Source organism: Trematomus bernacchii, unplaced genomic scaffold, assembly GCF_902827165.1.
Source record: "Trematomus bernacchii unplaced genomic scaffold, fTreBer1.1, whole genome shotgun sequence".
NCBI classification, from domain to species: Eukaryota; Metazoa; Chordata; class Actinopteri; order Perciformes; family Nototheniidae; genus Trematomus; species Trematomus bernacchii.
Window position 1 is genome coordinate 9,003,880 of NW_022988043.1, and position 20,749 is coordinate 9,024,628.

Consider the following 20,749-nt stretch of genomic DNA (forward strand, 5'->3'; position numbering starts at 1 on the left):
TCTAGAGACACAGGTCATTTGTCATCAGAGAGGGGAACTGGAGAAAACAGCTAGCCCAGCATGGGAGCTCCACCCTGGGCCTGACAGCTCTCAACGCTGCTCCACAGAATCGCTGAATACAGTCAAGTAGTCAAGTCGGAGAGGAAGAGAGACAGGGCTGGAGAAAAAGTGTCAGTGTGTTTCCGACTGTGTGTCAGTTCTTCTCCCTGAATGCTTTACTGTAAAGACTCCGTGTGTGTTTGGGCTTACATGAGCTCGCCTGGTACTGTTCTCTCTCAGGATGTAGCTTGACTGGGGACAAAGAGAAGGTTAAAGCTGGAAGACTGCAGTCAGCTCTGCATATATAGTGTAACCTACTCACACACACAGGCACACACACACTTAAATGCACATGCACTTACACCCACGCACAATATCAGGGCAGGGTAAGGGGTTATAAAAGTGAGTGTCCTGCTCTGCTGTGCATGTTCCCTCGCACTGACCCCATAAGAAGCGATATCACTCTCATTACTTACACACACAACACACCCACATACAGGCATTCAGACTGTCATTACAAGCCCTTTTGAGGAGAAGGTGGAGGGAAAGAGGGTCACTGTAAATGCATTTTCAGTCTCTTCATTTTCCAAACAAGCATTACATCTTAGCATCGATGAAAGGGAGGTAGTGAGGAAAGAGAGGAGGCACGTAAACATGAGGAAATTATCAAGGTGGGTGTAGAGAGCAAATAGATGAGAGGAGAAGGTGGTGGAAAGACAGCAACAGAGTGCACAATAGGAGGAGAAATAGGTAAAGAGGGTGAAGAACAAGAGGAGGCAGGCTTAAGAATAGGCATGTATTGTATCCCAATGTACATGCAGATACAGTATTGATTTGGACTGTGAGGGGTAGGCAATGGCAGAGGGGTATTAAATAAAAGAAAGGGGGGTGGGGTGAGAAAATCAATTCTCCCCTGCTTTAATGGCAGACTGAAAGAGAGTATAGAGGAATAAAAGGAGAAAAAGGTATGAAATAAAATAGGAGTGTTGGTCAGCAAACCGAAGCCAGTTCATTTGAGCCGGGCTGTTGGTGGTGTGTCTACTTTCTCTGCACCCTCGCCTCAGCCCACATGCCTGGCTCCTTTTGTCGCTGGATGCTCTGGTCAGCACATTCTGCCTCTTTGTCTGCAGAACCTTCACCTTTCCTTCTGTTGTCAATAACATAATTGCTAAGGGTGGGTGGAAAGGCACTGAGCTTTGGAAGCAAACGCGTACATACACTGTGGAAATCCCACAGCAAAATACAGCAACACACACTAATAGACACGGATACAGACAGGTGCACAAGATGCACGCACAGCTAACGTATATTATCATATTTTATTTACTGCGTGAATGTGCTGTATTAGCCTGTCTACGAGCTGTGTGTAGAGTTCAAAACATTGCGTGCCAAGAATCACCCAGGGAGATCTTTTTGCGGGCCCATCACGTGACCCAGCCTATCCCAGCCTACATCGACAGCATAAACCAGACATCGACCACTTATCTTCCAGCCGCCACCCTCCTCCTCCTCCTCCTCCTCCCCACGCCTTCCTCACTCCACCCTCCACCCAAACCCCATCAACGACACAGGACCAGGCAAGCGTGAGAGAAGGGCTGGCGATAGACACGAAATGTGGCACGAAATGCAGAAATGGAGCCCCTCAGACACACAGAGAGTCAAGCACACAGACGTCTCAGCCTTGCAGCCAAGCCTACAGTGTGGTTAACTTCTGGCATGCCATGCAGGACCAGAGGCAGCTGTTCCTAAGAGAGACGCCATGGCTGGATGGAAAAAATCTTCCTGGTGTCAAAGCGACCAAGACGACTATTCCACTTGCGTCTGATATTATCAAAATAGCACAGTATGTACCTATCAAATATAAATACCCTTTGAGCATGAGATACAAGTGTGATCGTATTTAATACAAATCATGTAATCAATTAAATTATTTTCATCTTACTTCTTTTTTTTAAAGGGCAAATCTTTTTTACAGTGAAATATAAATTACGCTTTTAACCCGTTTTTTATTCAATTTTTAAATGAGTTTGTCATGCTGTATTCTCTATCCAGATGGTTAATATAATAACAGGAAAATCACATCTTTATGTCTGCGGGTGGGTTTGGATAACCTTTAAATCTGCAGTATGCGGGTGATCTCCTGCTACTCTGAAACACGTCCCCCTGACCTTCCAATTAGAGCTCACTACCCAACAGCGGCAACACACTAAATCTCCCCCAGGCTGCAGGTTTGGACACCGGTATAAAACAGCCTGCTATAAAATCATTACTAGGCTGTAAAACACTGGAAAAATTCACAATTAAAAGACCAATAGAGACACAGAAAAAACAAAGCCAGAAGGAGAGGAATTATTCCGTGTCCAGATATGTGGAAGTTAAACATTTGCACAACAGACCCAATAAAGTACAATTCCACTGAGAGATCAGTACAGACAAACGCAATGTTTTCTCTGTGGCTTACAAGGACACAAATGGACAAAATAAAATAACCACAGAGATATAAACAACTCATGTTCTAATAATGGAAGTGTTTATACATAAATCCATATGATAAGCCATAACAAGAAAATAATAACACATCAATCAGAAATCAATTGCATTTTCTCAAATGATCATACATCATGCTCCGAGAGCAAATAAACATATGGCTAATCTGAGCTTCGCTCTGACATTTAATTAACTAGCTCGCTTTTAAAAAACAGCACATAAGAAACACACGTTCAGACAAATGCATCAAAAGGACAGTAGCTCATCCACCAATCAGCCATGTGGGTATTTAAACAAAATGCCATCCATGGGCATTAGCAGTGGCATTTCCTGATTAGCCTTTTTTTTATAATACACTAATTAGGTCTAAAATTGCAACATCACAATATTGCAATGGGAGAAATATATTTTGATTATATTGCTGCTGTATGTTAATATATAAAAAGCCATGTAGAATCATTGCATAGTTACATGTAAATATGCAAAAGCAACCATTAGTGAAGCAATTAATGGTAGAATAGGATGATGACACATCTAACTGCTGTACAATCTAATTACTGACACGGTAATTAGCCATTATATCATATTGATGACACTACATTAATGGTGATGGGGGGGCTGGGGGTGTGATGAGGAGGGCTTGTTTCAGACGGAGTACCCAAAAGGTCACAGAGGAATGATTTATTAGACACAGTCTCATCAGTTTTGTGTCAGAAATTGTCAACTAAAATTAAAAGTGAAACTGTAGTTCTTTGTAAAGTGAGTCGGCATGTAGACGAGAGAGAGTCCCAGTACTGTGGTGGGAACATTCCCTCAATTAACTTCACAGTGAGACACAAAGGGGTGTAAGTCAAACCTGCAAATGCAGATAGCATTGCAGCACTGGCATGGAGAGCCAAGCTGTAAATAAATAAGAATATCAGCTCAAGGCCTGTTCATAGGTCCTACTGCGGGTTGAGAAAGAACGTATTTCACCCAGGGCCGACACCATTTTGTTATGCACCAGAGCTGCAACGTTGTTTACTTAATATTGTGTTCATTTTTTATGTTTCTTGTAATTAAAATTCTTTCTCATTTGGGATATCGAAAACAGATTTAGTCGGGGAAAAAAGAATAATTCTCTTTTAATAAGACAAAGGCAAGTCTCTAAAGAATTTAAGAAATACAAAAGATAGAAACATTCATTTCAGAGGACTACTGCACAAACAGCTCAATGCAGCATTTAGCCTGTAGGAAGAAAACAATAAAACAAATCAATGGTAAGCTTGTAAATGCTGCATTTTTTGTTTGATAAGGAGAGTCTCAATTGGAAATAACTGGGTAAGTCCACAATTAACGGGCCCTCTATCACTTATCGATCCACATTTATTACTTTTAAATGTGGGTAATTGGCGAGAGTTTGGTGCAATCTCTGTCTGCATCTTTATAGAATGGCTCCAGTAGGTGTATGGGCCTTAAGTGCACTCGTAAATTGCTTTTATGAGTTTCTGAGACATATCGCTGCTAATGTTTCCACTCGACGGTTTTACGGCCACATTGTAGAGACTCCTGTGAAAGATACTTTATAATATATTGCAAAAGTGATGTTGGATCAAAGAAATATAGCTTAGATGTAGAGCCTTCGTTTAAATCATAACGGTGTGTTCAGCTGTGCTACTAGCAAGTGTGTTATAGAAAATAAAGAGAATCATAGGGAACGGAAATATCCCTTTCAATTTCAGTGAAATAGAAAAGGCCACTCTCTATTTATTTGTGTATATATTTGTTACTGGCTGCAGACAAAACATTTGATTACCTGTAAAAACGTAAGAAATCAAATAAATAAATTCCTTTTTTTGTGATTGGAGGAGAACTTGCCGAATTAATCAATCAGCAGAATCAAGGAATTATCATAAAAATAACCGCTTATGTGTGTGTTGGTGTGAGTTAGAATTAGTGCACACTGTGTAGTGTACAACACCCTGTATTATTCTCCAGATGTTCTCCCTTCACAGCTCCGTAGAAAGCCTACCGCCTTTCTATTTTCCGTCATCCTCATTCCTCCTACTCGCACCATCCGATCCCTCCATCAAAGCAGGCCACTTTGCCAAACATGATCCCTGCCTGTAGTGTGTTGGTTTGGTTTCGAGAAGCGGATTAAACAGTTCCCACCAAGTCTCTGATGTGGACCTTATCTCAGGTTTCTCTTGACACTGGCGGTGCTGTGGTGTTATTAGAAGCTAAAGGGCTTTGTTATGGAACACAAAAGGCAGAGCTAGGCAGCAGTTAGTAAGGCTTTGTGAAGGGTCAGAGAGGTGTTAAATAGACTACACCTGGGGCCGTGTTAACACCTTCACCTGAGACATTCAAACTTCCTTGGAAGGGTGTTCAAACTTTCAATTGAGGGAGCTCGCAGAATTGGCTCGACGGGAGGATTAAGGAGTAAAAATAAAAACAATTTCTGACAGAAATAAAAAATCATATGAATATCTAACTCTATGATATAATGTGGAAATAAATCCTTTGAATAATTAGTAATAGTATGCAATGGCAGGTTACTTTAAAATAAAACATGGAATAGACAGACTTCGTGTGGAGTATTGTCTTGAAATATATTGAAACAGTCGTCTCAGTCAATTTCCAAATAGATTGCCTCTCTTTACTATTGTAGCAGAGCCAATCACTATACTTTCCTCTGGAGGTTGCTTCTTATTGATCAGTGTATCATATGGTTGTAATGTGATGTCTATGCCTCTCTTACCTGCCTGAGCAAGCAGCTAATGAAAAAACGTGCTGGATTAGGTCCAACGGAAAACCAAACCTGTACGTATTGACTGTGCGAATACAGCAGTTGTGATTACTCCTCCCCAATAATATAAAAGACGAAAAAAATCCGAAATCAGATTCAATTCTATTTCAAAATACACATTTGCCCACAGCGGAGCCTGAGAGTAACTTTGGGGGAGAAACAGACCACATTCTGGGCCAGCTCAGCGTCAGGCCTTGTTACTCTGGATCCCCATCTCCTCTCCCTCCCACCTCTTTTCATCCCCCTCTTATCCCGCTCTTATCCCCCAACCTCCCCCCCCCCCCCCCCCAGACTAGTCTGGCTGGCCTACACACGCGATCCTCACGCTAGCTGGACCAAAGCCCCGTAAAGGCTAACACAAGCATGGTGTAAAAACTCCTATAGGGGCCCACCTCCATCCCTTTAACCCCCTCACTACCCAACCAATCCCCCTCTTCCCTTGAACTGCCTAACTACACTTTCGCTTTGCATTACTTCTGCTATTCTAACTTTTCCACTTCTGAGCACTATCAATTATGCACTAGAATAACAGTGGGGCCAGGCTTGGCAGCAGGACATAAAGCCCGATTATGAGTGTGAATAATTCAGCCATCTTCGTGCCATGTTCCTCTTAACAGTGATACGGCAGGAAGGCTGTGCTGCTAATGTACAACGGCAGACGCAATCTGACCTGGTCTTAATGTAAGGACAGCTCTCTACATCCCAGAGAGAAGAGAGGCTGGAGAGCCGGAGAGGACATTAAAATGTGGCTGAACTGAATTATTAAAGCAGACGTGAACCTGATGTCGCTCAGATTGAAAAGTCTGACACTGTCAGGAACCTGTCAATCTGTTAACAAGAAAACAGGGAATCCAGGGAGCCTGTTTGAATACATTAATTGTAATACTTGTTATTCCTCTTTTTAGAGACAAAAAAGGTTTTGAACAAACAAATACATATAAAATCTAAATCCTGAGCCCAGACAAGAGAGAATACACACGTAAAATAAATGTCAAAACAGCCAATGTTGATTGATTTAGGTTCAGGTTTTACAGACCAGACAAGCAGACAGCCTTCCATGACAAGAATGATCAATACACATCTAACTTTTGGTCCCGTACAATAGTTTGCAAGTTCTACTCTTCTTCGAGGTCGCAAACAGTAATACATATTTCATCAAGCCAAAATTGTGGAAAACATTTGGAAATTAACAAATCCATCAAAAATATGAATTGATTAATATCTATTCGAATAAAAAACAAAAAAAAAACATAAATCTGAACGTAGCCATCATTCAATCTCAAAAAACTTTTCACAGTGACAAACAATTGTGTTACGGTATGGTAAAATATAAAACTGTACAGATGTTGTTGTTTTGTATTCAATTCAATTTTCCTGTAAGATCTGATTAAGTAAAGTGTTTTATATAAATAAAATATTTTAAAAAAGGGTAACACAATTTTAAGAACTTCTCCAAACACATTTATTTATATTTATAACATACAACTGCTATTTCTTGTAATCATTTTGTAAATTTTTGTTTTATATAAAAAATATTTAACAATTTAATTTGATCAGAAAATTATGTTTTAAAAGTTTGTAATAAATCCCTAATGTGTTCGGATTTTTTTCAACTGTGCTTCAATGGCAAAATACTTTTAGGAACTACAACATGAAAGGACATTGCGCACACAATGTTGTAAAATGTATTAACTTTAAAACAGCCAGACATAATGCTATGTCATTTCTGAGAAAAGCCCCTTCACTCCCCTCTTATTTGTGCTTCCGTTTGCCATGCACGCTCTAATCCTGGCTGGAATGTCTCCGGTCGTGGAGTCCCGCAGCCCTGAGCAACAGAACAGCAGGTGAAACTGAACTCTCTGAGGACGGTCCCGCCTCACAGCTACTCCACTAGTTCAACTGATATAGTTAAAACGGACTCTGTGTCACACAACAGCCCAAACGTGCGGGACACATTTTTTTAATGATTTCTCTCAAGTAAATTAACCCCTTTGTGACTGCCATGTTTCATCAGACCCAGACACTGCAGCTCTTGTTTTTCTGGCTTGGGGGTGAGATCTTAAGTAGCAGAAGGGAGGGGTTAGGCTGGTGCATGTTTTAAAAAAAGATTAAAAGAAAAACAAGGAATGAGAAAGAGAGTGTTGGTGACTGTCAGTCAGTGCTGCAGCCACAACATTGAACTAAATGCTGACAGTGGGCATGCTGGGTCACCTCAGCAGGTCCCCAGGGGCAAGGATATGGACAGTGCAGTTAAAGATCTGTAATCTCTGAGACAGGGGGGAGGAAGGGAGGGAGGATGGGAAAAAGAATTAGGACAATATGGCAAGAAGAGCAAAAGAGCGGGAGGAACCCAACTGGCCTATATTCCAGGGATACTTGGCGGGTGAGGAACAGAGGGCATGAGCGGGTGGGAGGGAGGGGAATTATAACAAAGAGGGGAGTTGAGGAAAAGACCTGATGTTGGTCAAATTGACAGATGCAATACTGCTCAACATGTAAAAAAGCCCAGAACCAAACCAAAATCATGAAAGCATTTCATCATCACATGGCCATTTACAAAGCATGGTGATGACTTTCTCTTCAATGCATCTGCTTAAGTTAAGTTTCAGTTTTCAAAGCTCAACAGTGAGATTAAGGACATTAAAAACTTTTGTATGCATGACTATACTAGAGAAAAAAAACACTACTGAGGATGTGGCCATAGGCAGCGCTCATCACCTCTGTTTATCCGGAGGGCTTAGGCCACTTTGGGGACTCCCCTTAAGTCTCACTTATCTCATTAGACCCTTAAAACTGATTAATATGAATGCCAGCAGAGGCCAGCTCAAAGCATTCTAAAGAAAGGATGGAAGGAGGGAAAAAGAAGAGAAGTTTGGGGGGTGGATTTTAGAGGAAGGGGGTTTTGTGTCTCCGGACAATGAGCTGATGGCTTTTTAAGCCTCTCAGTGGCTCTGGGTTAATACCCAGGGCTGCAGTCATGGGATAGGCCGCAGTTCAAAGGCTGCTGCACTGCGTGGCTTGCTGCTCGCTGATTTAGAGGAAGAAAATAAACAAGCAGAATAAATACCACATCTCCTGCAACTTGAACCTCCTTAAAGATATAATGAACTGCCCTTTTTAACAGTGTATGTATCTACCGTGTGTGTGTGTGTGTGTGTGTGTGTGTGTGTGTGTGTGTGTGTGTGTGTGTGTGTGTGTGTGTGTGTGTGTGTGTGTGTGTGTGTGTATGTGTGTTCGTCTATGTTCTTTAGGGTATCATATTTGGTTTTCTGGGATAATGTTTGGAGTAAGCCAGACCAGTGAAAGCTGGGCTCAGATGAGAGGAGAGGGTGAAGATGGGATTTATCACACATTCCGGGGATCAATGGTTTTCCCTTCAGGGAAAAAATACACACACGGTACAGTTTGACACAGGAATACCATCCACCACACATAAACAAAGACCGAAAATGCACACTTTCAGAGGAACCGGCTCAGAGAACTGGGTCAAGAATAGTGCTACGCTCTGCTATAGTGACGGTGTGCGTTTCTGCTGCTTCATTAAAGCAGGCCTCGATGCAGAGGTCGACTCAGGATAACAGCGCACGCACACGCACACTTACTGTTTTGCATCAATAAGTATGCGCACAAGTTGCCAGCAAATACACAAGACATAGGCACAGGAATACCCACAAACACAAAGCCCTCGTTCGTCTTAGCATCAAACCCTGATTCATCTGAAGATGTCAGATTCAGTTCTGTGTTATACATTTTTAAACATGATTTATTATCTGCTTGATTTCAAACTTTTCTTAGAGCTCAAGATCATACAAGCATCTGTTAGATCCAGGACATAATATAAAGTATGATGGGATCTTAGCGTTTTATTTTTGGTCAAAATCCCACTTAGCCTTTTTAGACCCTGAGCCTTCAAACCGATGCGGCTAGAAAGACGAGCTTAGTCCGAGACAAAAAATAAGAGATTTGTAACAAAATGAGATATTTACCATTTGAATTTGAATCATGCATATATTTATACACATTATTCATCACAATGAAAAGGACCAATCATTGTATGACCTTCGCTTGCAAAGTAAATCTACTGCTGAGGACAAAAACAGCTCATTCTTATTGCACCAATTGTCTGCACAGCAGATATACAGCATTTTGGAATGAAACCCTCCATTAAGCCGCTACATTACACACACCCTGGCATTACGACTGTGATACATGCATTTCGGTGGTAAATGCACTTTCAAGGGCACAGTGCGTCATGTGTCACAGTAGTTAAGACCAAGATGCAAGTTAGTGCCACAGCACCAACCCCCAAGTAAACACAGCCCTGTGTGTGGGAGTCTTCAGTGTCACAGGAAACAAAGCAGGGGTCTAAACCTGAGCAGGCTTAATCCTGTCTCTGTAGAAAATAGCCCCAGTGTCACTAAACCCGGACCGCAAAGACGACACCTCCTCAGGGTAAAGACCCAGAGTCTGTCCCCTAGAGGACCAGCAGCAACCAACCAACCACGGTCCCCACCAGGGAGACAGAGAGACAGACTGAGAGTCAGCAAGCCACATGCATCTTTAAACCTTGGCAAGGACAGACAAGGGGGGGGGGGGCTGATGAGCTAGATGGTTTGGAGCAGGCAGATGAGGGAGGATGGATAAGGCTAGTTGGAAATGAGGGAAACTGCCACCTTTTCTTTTCCACACAATGTGTCACTCCTGGCAACTTCATGCCTCTCCCCTCGTGTCTGGCGCTCACATTTTACTCCTCTCCTCCCTTTTTCTGTCCGAAAGCATAGTACAACTTCAGCTGTGTGCACTCTCCCTTTCCCCCGAGCCATTCACATCATTCTCCCTCACTCCTCTCCTTTGCCCTCCCTTTTTTTCTTACTCCGTTTAAAGCGCATGCATGTCTCTCAGCCCAGGCTATGTGGAGTGGACAGAGAGAGCAGAACAATGGCCGCCTTTCAGTCTCACGGCCCAGCATTGGGGGGGCATTGGCTGCTAGTATTTTCCTCTACTGTCAATTCAAACAGGCTAAAGCAGCTAGCTTATTATTGGCACGTCTCGCCTCAACGGTAGACTGAACAAAGTGAAAGCAACATTGTTTGTTTATTTATATTTATGTCAGTGGAAAATTGTAGCCGCAGTGGGAACTTTACAAAGAGGTGTTCATATTAAAAACAAGGCCAGGAAATTAATTGCTCCATTCACCTTTTAATGACTTTGCCAACGCAAACAAAGAAACATCGAACAAAAACACAAGAAGCCTTTCAAGCAATCCAATGGTACTCACCACATACAGGTGAGGAGGTGTTAACTTCATCTGTGGCTCAAAGTAGCACTTTATGACTTCTAAAATTATATTTGGGGATATAACATTTTGGAAATAAACCAAGTATTGTCTCAATTCCAAAGGGGAAGCCGATCACTCAATTGTACAGTCCCTCTGAGAGTTTCTCAGTCTGTCTGTAAAGAAGAATTACCTCATGAGTCATTTACAACTGGCTACAACCCGTCAATTAGGTCTTTATTCACAAGCTGGAGATGTGTTCTCTTCTGGGATCTATTCTTCACACTGCTGCCCAGCTAGAAAAACATCCAGTCACTCCCCCGCAGCCCCCCAAGTTAAATAAGGAAAACGGCAGTGTAAGGTCCGAAGCCAGCCTACCATGAAAGGAATTATCTGTGGAAAATGTGTCTGGCAAAAAACTGAACAGTCTCAATCGTTCCTGTCACATTTTCCAGTTGAATAGTGAACGGTGACAGTTTGGGAAAAATGTTGAAACCCATCGTTTTGGCCTTTACGTGCTGATGTAGTCACTGTAAATATAATATGACTTTGACATTAAATCAGTTTAACGAAGTCAAATCAGCCAAGGCAGAAAGAGCTGGTTTAAATCAAGCATATGTATTTAGCTTTCAATCCCAACTGTGCACTTGAAATACTTAAGGCTGAGAGCAGAGGGCACAAAGGGGTATCAGACCTCTCTCAGTAGCGCCCCTTTCTGGTCAGGGGTGATGGATCAACCAAGTGTAACTACAGTAACAGCTGCTTACAAGCCTCCATCTTACAGAGGAGAGAAGAGGGGCTGAAGAAGGATGTGCTAGCGCCATTTTCAGCCAAAAGCGAAGACTTACAATACACGATAGCGAGATTCGTTGGCCTGCGTTGCAACCTCTAATGGACCTGAAGCAATCCTGTATTCATGCAAATGGCTCCTTCATTTGTCTTCAAATTAAACTTTAGCTTCACTGATATTGAATCCTATGAACCGGACCTAAAAAAAACATTTTTTTCCTTTTTCTCTGTTCATATCAACTACAAATATACGTAGTACGTGGTAAACATACAACTTTGGACTGCCAGATATGTTTCCCACAGCTGCACAAAGAAAATACAAGAAAATACAGAAACAGTTAGGGAGGTAAAAACGTTCCATAACTCAAGAATTGTGAGTGAAACTGACAGTCAGAGCAAGGTCAGAAGAAAAAAAGAATTAGCCGCTGAATAAACAAACACATGCATTTAGTACAGTAGCACCAATGAGCAAAAATTGGAAACGTTATTTTTACAACTCTCATGGCAGAATATAAGTCTCGTATAGAGCTTTGCACATGTGGGTGTTGCATAAGCTGGTTAATACTTTATTGTTTCCAAGTAGAGTTACACAGAGCGTTCCCCTGAAAGCTACGGGTTGAATGAGGGCTAAAAGACAGATCGCTCAGCTGATAGCCGTGTTTCAGCACTCTATCTGACCTTGGAGTGATTACTCTGAAAACAAAAACCTGGGCATTAAAATCTGGCTCTCCAGGCAAGGAAGGGAAACATGTGCTACAGAAGTTAAGATGCCATTCAATATTGTTCATTTATGTCAGTAAAAGAGATCCTGTCCGCTCTTTAGTGGATAACTAAACGTTCTGACTTCCAACACCCTTAACCTTGGGCTATGCCTATGAGTAATATTTATTTTATTATGAACAAACAGGTTTTTTGAAGTTGTGAAAAGCCAAATAAATCACCAAGATGAAGGTCAAAAAAGATTATCAAATGTTTTAAAGTAAGCAAAAGGCGTATTTTAGAAAAATGCGATTTTTGACTGTATTTATTTATTTCAAAACAAACTAATGGAAAAACACTTTTAAAGAACAAAATGATTTTACATATAATAAATATATTAAGTACAAATACAATATATATACAGTATATAAATAAACAATATTTGAAATATATATAAACAATATATAAATAAACAGGAAAAATAGAAGATATTGGTAATGTAATTTCCCATTTAGTTGTAGTCTGCCTTTACTTCGATATTATTAGCGAATCCACAACTACAGCCTGACCACCAGTCACCCCCGGCGACAGGGCTGCTTCTGTCCGCCGCAGAGCACCTCCACAAGGGTCATGACCAAGAGTCCTCCCCCTCTTCCACCGCCCTAAAGAACAGCTGCTCTGCCAAGCACATTTACTAAGCATTGACTACTGCCTGCTGGTCTCATTTTCTAGTAAGTAGAAAAAGTCTCATTTAAATGGAAAGTGCATTTACAGGTCTGGTGAGAAAACACAGAGTGCCAATTTAGACCTAATAGAAGTATTACATTGCACAACACCATCATTACAGTTTGCTGGTTTTCCGTTAGGACCTGTGTTTAATTTCTGCATCCTCTGCCTCGCTCTCTTTGTGTCCCCTACACTCGCTGTCCCCGCAGCTCAGTTGGTGCCGGTGCTTGCCAATGCCACGGGCATGAAAGAATGACAGAGCAAGGGGTCATTAACAAGAACTAATCAGCCCTCAGACAGAGAGACGGAGAGAGAGAAGGAGAGTTAGAGCAGAAGAGAGGAATGAGTAAGACACAGCTCCGAGCGAGGCAAAGGGGGACAGGAAAACCTAGCATGCGGTCCAAAACGACCCACAAAGGCAACTTAAACTTGATCTTAAAAATCCCAGGTTTCAGAAATGTAATTATCAAAAAGTGTTCATTTAATATATCATTTCCATATCTGTTAGAGACAGATGGGTATATTGACTACCTTTCCACCACCACGCATACAAGCCTTTGTTAGAGTCAGCATTCGCTCCCGCGTACAGACACAGGCAAGCACAGATTGACGCTATTCATGTCCCAATGGTGTGTGACAGGTAATGAGAAGACCAAGGGAGAAAGATGTAATTATTCTGGTATCTGAAGTCTGAAGGAGAGGAAACAAGCCCTATATGACCTCATGGCTCATTTAGTACGTTGCATGCACATGCACGCATCCACACACCCACACACACACACACACTAAATCAAAAAAACATTCACATGCACAGACAAAGCTGAGCCAGACATAACTGCAACAAAGGAAAGTTGCCATTGATACCAGCGATACAAATAGAGTACGTAGGCCTCCAGTTACAGTACATTGTAAGAATAAAAACGTAAAAAATACAACGAAAGGCAGCACGTTAGAAAAATGTTTTCCAGGCTGTTTGATGAGCTACAAATGATGCACTAAAATACAAATTACATTGAGCGATTAGCATGACCACAACCGCACTGGACTGTAAATGTTAATAACACTCTGCACTTCAAGGAGAGTTCTAGTTACTAGTTTGTCATTCAAAGAACCAACTTTCCGTGTCGTTATTCCGTGTCGTTATTCCGTGTCGTTATTCGGTATATGTGTGTGACCCCTCCCTGAGATCCTCTCTGAGTCTGCCTGACCTCTGCGCGTCTTTCTCCACCATCAACCGTGGAGGGACTCCCGAAGTATTTAATTGTATTCATTCATTTTCTGCGCCCGGCAAAGAGAGACAGACAGAAAGAAAGAGGGAGGGAGGGAGAAAGAGACCGGGAGAGGCTGAGCGCTGAGAGGCCACATGGAAGAAGAGGCAACGCGGGATATGGGAAAAAGTAAGGGCAGAAGAGGAGAAAAGGAAGGACCATCTCTTGGCATTACAGCTGAGACATCATTAGAGAAACTAGCTGCCCCCACATAGTAGAATACATACTCAAAGGCGAAGAGTCATTGAGAAAGCAGAGGGCAGGATCCACGGAGAAATGTCCATGCACTTTAAATAGTTTCAAGCTGTAGGAATAAGGACTGATAAAAACTTCTAGAAGTCCAGGACTTCTCTAAAGTTTCCCTCAAAATAACTTTTTTTGATGGGCAAAACCTAAAATGAATATAGTTTCTGGTCTCATGCTAAAGTTGTGACAAAACAGTGGACTGAAGCCAATAGGACAAAATGGAAATCCCCTCAGCCCCGGACCCAAATGACCCAGCAACAGAAGCGTTGCACCGCTAACGCAAATTACGATACACTGAGTAAACAAAATATTCAACACTAATCTACCAGTTTGCTTGTAATTCTGACCACTGGAAAAACCAATAAAAGAAGGTCTTACCTGCAAAAACAATGTTGCTACAAAAGGTTTAAAGGCAGACTTCCCCGTTCAATGCTACTGATGATCTAAAGCTGTAAAAGTGGCTTCACCAGTGGGTTCTGTCTACCATTGACTCAATCAACTACTTTTGTCTGGTTAAGCTTACTTTCTTCAATCATTTTGCAATTTAAATTCTATAATTAAAAATGATTTTTTTATTTAAATTAAATATAGGAAAACAAAGTTTGTGAGTAAAGCTGCATTAGTAACTATTTTCATAATTAGGTTTTAATTTCTCTCTCTGAATTTCAGGTGATTAAGTTAGTAAGCAGTGCATAACGTATTGCAAGCACTGATGTAAAATATCCGACTTAGCATAATGGTTTCAAAGAAAACTGATTTTTGTGACAAAACCTAAACTAAAACAACAGCTTTAGCTTGATGGATATTCTAGCTAAAGCAATTGTAAAGCCTGCCGAAGCTGCAGTTGTGAAAGATGCAGAAAATTGAAGGGCGACAAATGGCTTTTGCTGGCAGTAGTAAAATGATCTCCGAACTGTGTTTAGATACCAACGAGAAAGAATGTAATGAGCCAGTCAAACTAGAAATAAAACGCTATGCCATTAGTATTTATAAATAATGAATGACAAACTATGACAATGTGCCTGTGTGCGTGCATTGGGGCGTTAACACAGTAAATACTTGGAGCAGCCCAACTTTCGGAGTGACTGTGAAGCCTAAGAACAAAGGCAGACGTGGGCAAGTTACGTTGCAGTGCCACACCAGCTCCTTACAGTAATGCATGAGGAAAGGGACTCAATATGTATTAACTGAGTCATCAATAAGACAAGTTTGCTATCTCTCACTCTCTCCGTCTCCTCCCTGCTGTTGTGTTACTTTCCTGGCTTCCTGCCTCAGGACTGCAGGGGTGAGAGTCAAACAAAGTCTATTTAGAGTAAGTAGAACGGAGTGACTGGTGTTAGCAGCACTACAGCCTCTGTGAAAACCTGTTTCCTTTCCTCGGGCAGTCAGGGCTTCAGAAATGGATGAGGCTCAGGAAACGATCTGTTTCTCAGATTTGACTTGGGACGCAAAGAGAGTAAGAGACACAACGTGCATGCAGCCAAGTGAATCACAAAGTTGATGTTTGCTCTACTCTCTCTTCTAGTGTTAGTTTGTCATATCTGAGATTAACAGATTTACTAACATTTCCCTTTTTTTTCTTACTACCCTTTTTTCCTTCATTGAAGCTGAGAAAACTTGTCAGCACATCTGGAAGATATCAAGTGAGCAGCCGGTCGAGTCAAAACTTTTTTGTTTAAAGAAAAATGTAGTGTCTAATGAAAGTGTGTCTATCAACAGCCGGAATCTAAATTAAACGCAAAATTGTGTTTGCCTCTATTGAAGAAAGTGGTCTATAAATAAACAGCCGGGGTAAGCCAGAATAAAGACCTGAACCACAGCAGTCATGGTGTACGGTATATCAGGCCGAGAATCTACGCACCCCGCTACACTGGCCCCAACTTCAGGAGAGGGCTTACAGTCAGCCCTCCGTTTGTACCTCTGACCACTAATTGCTTCAAGCAATAAATCATGTTTTCCGAAACTTCCAACTGAATATAAATAGTTGTGCAACAAATTCAGCATGTGCTATTAATGGCTTTGTGCACACTTGGAGGCTAAGCTGAGGATTTTATTCAACAAATACTAAGTGCTGTTGGCAGTTGAGTGAAAGATCTTTGTAACCTCCAGCAGCAGTGTTTAGACTTAATAAACCGGGGACAAGGCTGAACAGTCTGACTCTATCAGGGACTTTGAGAAGGTAATGCCGCTGCGACAAACATGTTCACTAAACACTGAGGCGGACTCCAGCCTGTCCTAGCAGAGGAACTGAGGAACTTTTATTTCAACTCTTAACGTCCTCTTGAGTGGCCCGTCTAAGTCCACAGCATGTCAAATCCCCACTTCACTACGAACAGTGCTGAGATTGTACTAAAAAAGTTCAGCGCACACTTTTTATTCATACAAATAAAAAGTAAAAGGGATGCACTTTTATTTCTGTAAAAAGTAAGAATATTTAAATGATTGGTATTTTGGTGTTTTTTGACACAATAGGTCAGGATATGACTTGTGTGTGTCTCTGGAAATGAATTAGTAACAAAATGCTAAATGAAATATGAATGTGTGAAGCTTAATTTAGGAAAACTTTAATTTCAGATTCATGAAGCTGCCCACTTGTACACAGAGTGAAAGCTTATAATTGTAAAGTCTATATGGTTTCAAGACTACACTTAGTGGAATAAAACCCTCTCACAGTTTAACTTAAGCTTCAGTGGGTTTTATGATCCAGAATTATATTCCATTTTAATTTTTTACTTTATAATAGTGTCTTCAAAATGTCCTTGATCAACCATAAAAATGCTGCACCAAAACGATTATATTCTCTTCTGAACTTTACTAAAATGAATAAAATGTTGCTCAAAGAAAAAAATGGTCCCATAAAAAGTGATTCAAGAACTATTTATATGACTAATAGTTAGTAAAAAGAAAATCCTCATAATATTCCACTGTGCCTTCAGCCTACCCAAAGACGAGTTTGTAATTTCGTGTAATTTGTAGGCCATGGTGCTTTTATAATATTCATAAAACACTCCTTTAAGAACCATTAGTTGTTCTGGGACTGCTTTATAAAAACAATGTCATTATTGCAATTTTACTGAATTTCGTGAAGTAGTTTTTCAATATTGACATTATATTCTGACTACATTTACTATCAGTAGTTTGATGAAGCCACATGAACTAAGAAAACACAGAATTACAGAAGCTGTCCTCTACACGGGTCTGAGACGTTTGGCCTACAGATTTTAAGTTTTCTGAAACAAGCAGTATACCTAAATAGTCTGAAATGAGTTAATGAATTGCCATATTTAATTAACTTTGTGCTGATTATGTGTTGTTTAGCCTTGTTTTAAAACGAGTTAAATTCAGTTTCTAATGACTCCGATGTGTAAAAAAGTGCCCGGCCTGGGTCCGCCGGACAGAGAAACAACACAAGATAAAGCTCCAGGGTAATTGTACAGCTCTGAACACGACGCTAAAGCTAATAACTCAAATTAATTCGGTGAATATACTTTTGTAAATATTGACAGCGGGTGCAACACCAGGCGATGAATGTTATTTCCAGGCCTTATACGAACGAGTGTATTCTATATTACCCTGAGGGACGCGCTGATAACGAGCCGCCACGTACTAGAATAAGGAACAGTATACTTTTACACTATTTTTCTCCTATCCTTAGCTATAGCATGTACCTATACAGCTACTGGCAGTATGCCCCCACTGCGGAGAATAAACACAGATGAGGTCTAGCAAACATGAGAACCCCGTGGTTCATGCAGATGCGAGGAGACGGAACATCGCCGACTCTCCGCGGAAAACCTGCCGGGTGAGGGCACTTACTTGGCGTTGGTCCGGTTCCAGAAGACGGCATAGCGGTCCGCCACCACTTTGGAACTGGGCTCCTGGCTTAATACACACGTCAACAGCACCAGGCAGAAGAAGATGACCAGTTCCATTTGCAGCATCACTACAGCGGAACTTCGGCACGTATTCCTCTTCAGTGTCGGTCGGTCAGTCAGTCGAGTTGTACGGGGCGCTTCAACCGGGACAGGTGATGAGTCTCATTCACATGTGTTGCTGGCGCTGTTGGTGAATGCTAAAACAAAGTACAAATGCGCACCACGTAGAAAAGGCAAAGGGAAAATCGAGAATGTGATCATTCAAGGGGGCACTTGAGATGACACTTTTTCAGGCTTTTTGAAATGTAAAGTTACAAAACCTACGTGTCACTGTGCCGTATCTCTGATGCGGGTCGAGGGTCCGGGTGAATGACAGTCTTTATGTCAAACAGGATGTCAGCTCTGACAAGTCCGTGGTGGGCTATCAAAATAAATCTCCCAATAATGCACAAACAGTGAGATCAGCACACACAAATGCGCAGCACAACAGGCTGTGTCTTCAGTGGTGTGGTGACGTTCCCCTTTTGCAGGGAGCTACTGGATGTAGCCTGTGTCAGGGCAAATGACAACTGCTGCACACTTCTGCTTACTCCCAACCCAAAGCGCAGGGGATTAGTCACTCCAAGATGTGATGAAGAAAAGAGAGAGAGGCTCCTATGTGTGTCCAATGACGCCGTGTGGCGCACGTCATATGTCCATGTTCTCCATGCAACTTTTAAAAGCCATACAGTCAATCACTGGCAGATCAATGGTAATGTTAGGCTCGGTCCTAAAAAAAGTCACTTGTCTTTTTTTCGGCGATTTACCGGAGGTGTCACTACCGAGGTGGGGAGGAGTCCTTCTCGGTGTCGGAGAGAGGACGGACAGCGTTGTATTTTCTCATGCGCTTCTCTCCGTGGAGACGCGTGTTTATGTCCGCATCCCAAAGTGTCCTCCTCATATATAAGCCATCGTGCGACGTGCAGGTGAAAAACAAATATAGCTTTTTCCCATGTGCGTGCTGTGTAGTCTTCCTCTTTTTGCGTTTGGGTTTAAGACGCCGGGACAAGCAGGAAGGTGAGGGCAAAGGCAGGCAGCTCCAGACGCCGACTGAGAGTGGGTTTGGTTACGGCGGAGCGGGGGATAGTCCCATTGGTTTGAAATTATTTGAATGGGCGTCACTTGAACAAAGCCCAGCCCCCGCCTAAAACCGAGCTAATTCAATTACGGAGAGGTAGAGCTGGAAGGGGACGGGGGAAGAGGTGCACTGGACAGGGACAGCTTTTGGAAACTCCACTGTCAGATGCGACCGATAAGTGCGCAGGGCGCTATTTAATTACATGCAAACGGACGCAGCGGAGCACAGAAGACCGTGGACTCCAGTTACGCTCTCTGTTCAATTGAACTCAGTTCAAGTGTGCTTTTTTAATTACTAGGAAGAGGCATGAGATTATTAGAAACTGGACGTTAATAATATACATATTGTATATACATACGTATATATATATTGTACAGACATTGAAAATGGCTCTTCGTCGTTCCAACGATATTGATTGTCAATTCCTCAACGATAAAGCATCCCACACACAATATTAATAATTCAAAAGGATTTTTTCCAAGATTTTCAAAGATTTTTTTCAAAAAAGAAAATGTTTTATCCATGATAAATGGTGAGGAATTAAAATCCCCAAAGGTCATATTTATATCCCACATGTTTATAGTTTATAAGAGACCGAGAGGCGGAGGGTGCTGGTGCCTCACAGCCTTCTGTGTGATGGCGTAATGCTGGGAGATGACGGTTATGCAGGCTTCGCTCCGGTAGATGTGACAGCCTGTTGCGGGGAGCTGAAAGGGTTCAAGGCACCACCCCGACGCCCCGCAGTGGCGAGCAGGCGGGATAGCTGACTCCAGCCGGGGACAAATCCAAGTTCGGGTGCACCAGGGGAACCGTGTCTGTCGTCGCCTAAAATCGGACAAGTGCTCACAAGCAGGATTTATTAAAGTTGAGAAAATGAGAAGTAGGCCTGGGAAATCCCTAGCGGAAATAACTGTGACTTGAATTAATACGATACAATGTGAAGGACGTTTTGGGCACATTTATACGGACCTGCCCTAATGGCAAGTTAAAAAATGTTCTGTATCTGTCCAGGTATTTATTGTGTGTGAGTGTGTGTGTGTGTGTGTGTGTGTGTGTGTGTGTGTGTGTGTGTGTGTGTGTGTGTGTGTGTGTGTGTGTGTGTGTGTGTGTGTGGCAACAGGTGCTGTTTGCCATTAAGGATACAGGACGAGAGGAAAAGCAGAGGTTACACAGAAGGAGTGAGGAAGGGGTAAAAGGGCAGATTTTAAGATAATCCTCTTGACCTCCTCCCTTGGACTATAGTAAACTCAGGGTCATTCACTTACAGCTATCACAACATATACTCATGCTACAACCACACACACACAAACAGCATGACCACCACACAAACTCCGGCAAGTATTACCACGTACGCACACATTTTCTCGAACATTTTATGCAATGCGCACACATACACACACTCACACACACAGGACACTATCAACTGCCAGGGGAGGAGGG

General features: G+C 42.0%; 1 protein-coding gene across 3 annotated transcripts in view; it reads right to left on the reverse strand.

Moving 5' to 3' along the window:
* Positions 1-19,270, reverse strand: part of efna5b (ephrin-A5b) — an 85,989-nt gene extending 66,719 nt beyond the window's left edge. For 2 of the 3 annotated variants that reach the window (XM_034118072.1, XM_034118070.1), the window contains exon 1: positions 18,134-19,270. In XM_034118072.1, coding sequence (XP_033973963.1) covers positions 18,134-18,258 — 125 coding nt within the window. In that variant the 5' untranslated portion in view covers positions 18,259-19,270. The remainder of the gene's footprint in view (positions 1-18,133) is intronic. The other variant, XM_034118071.1, reaches the window with a different exon arrangement.
* Between the last annotated feature and the right edge of the window lie 1,479 nt (positions 19,271-20,749).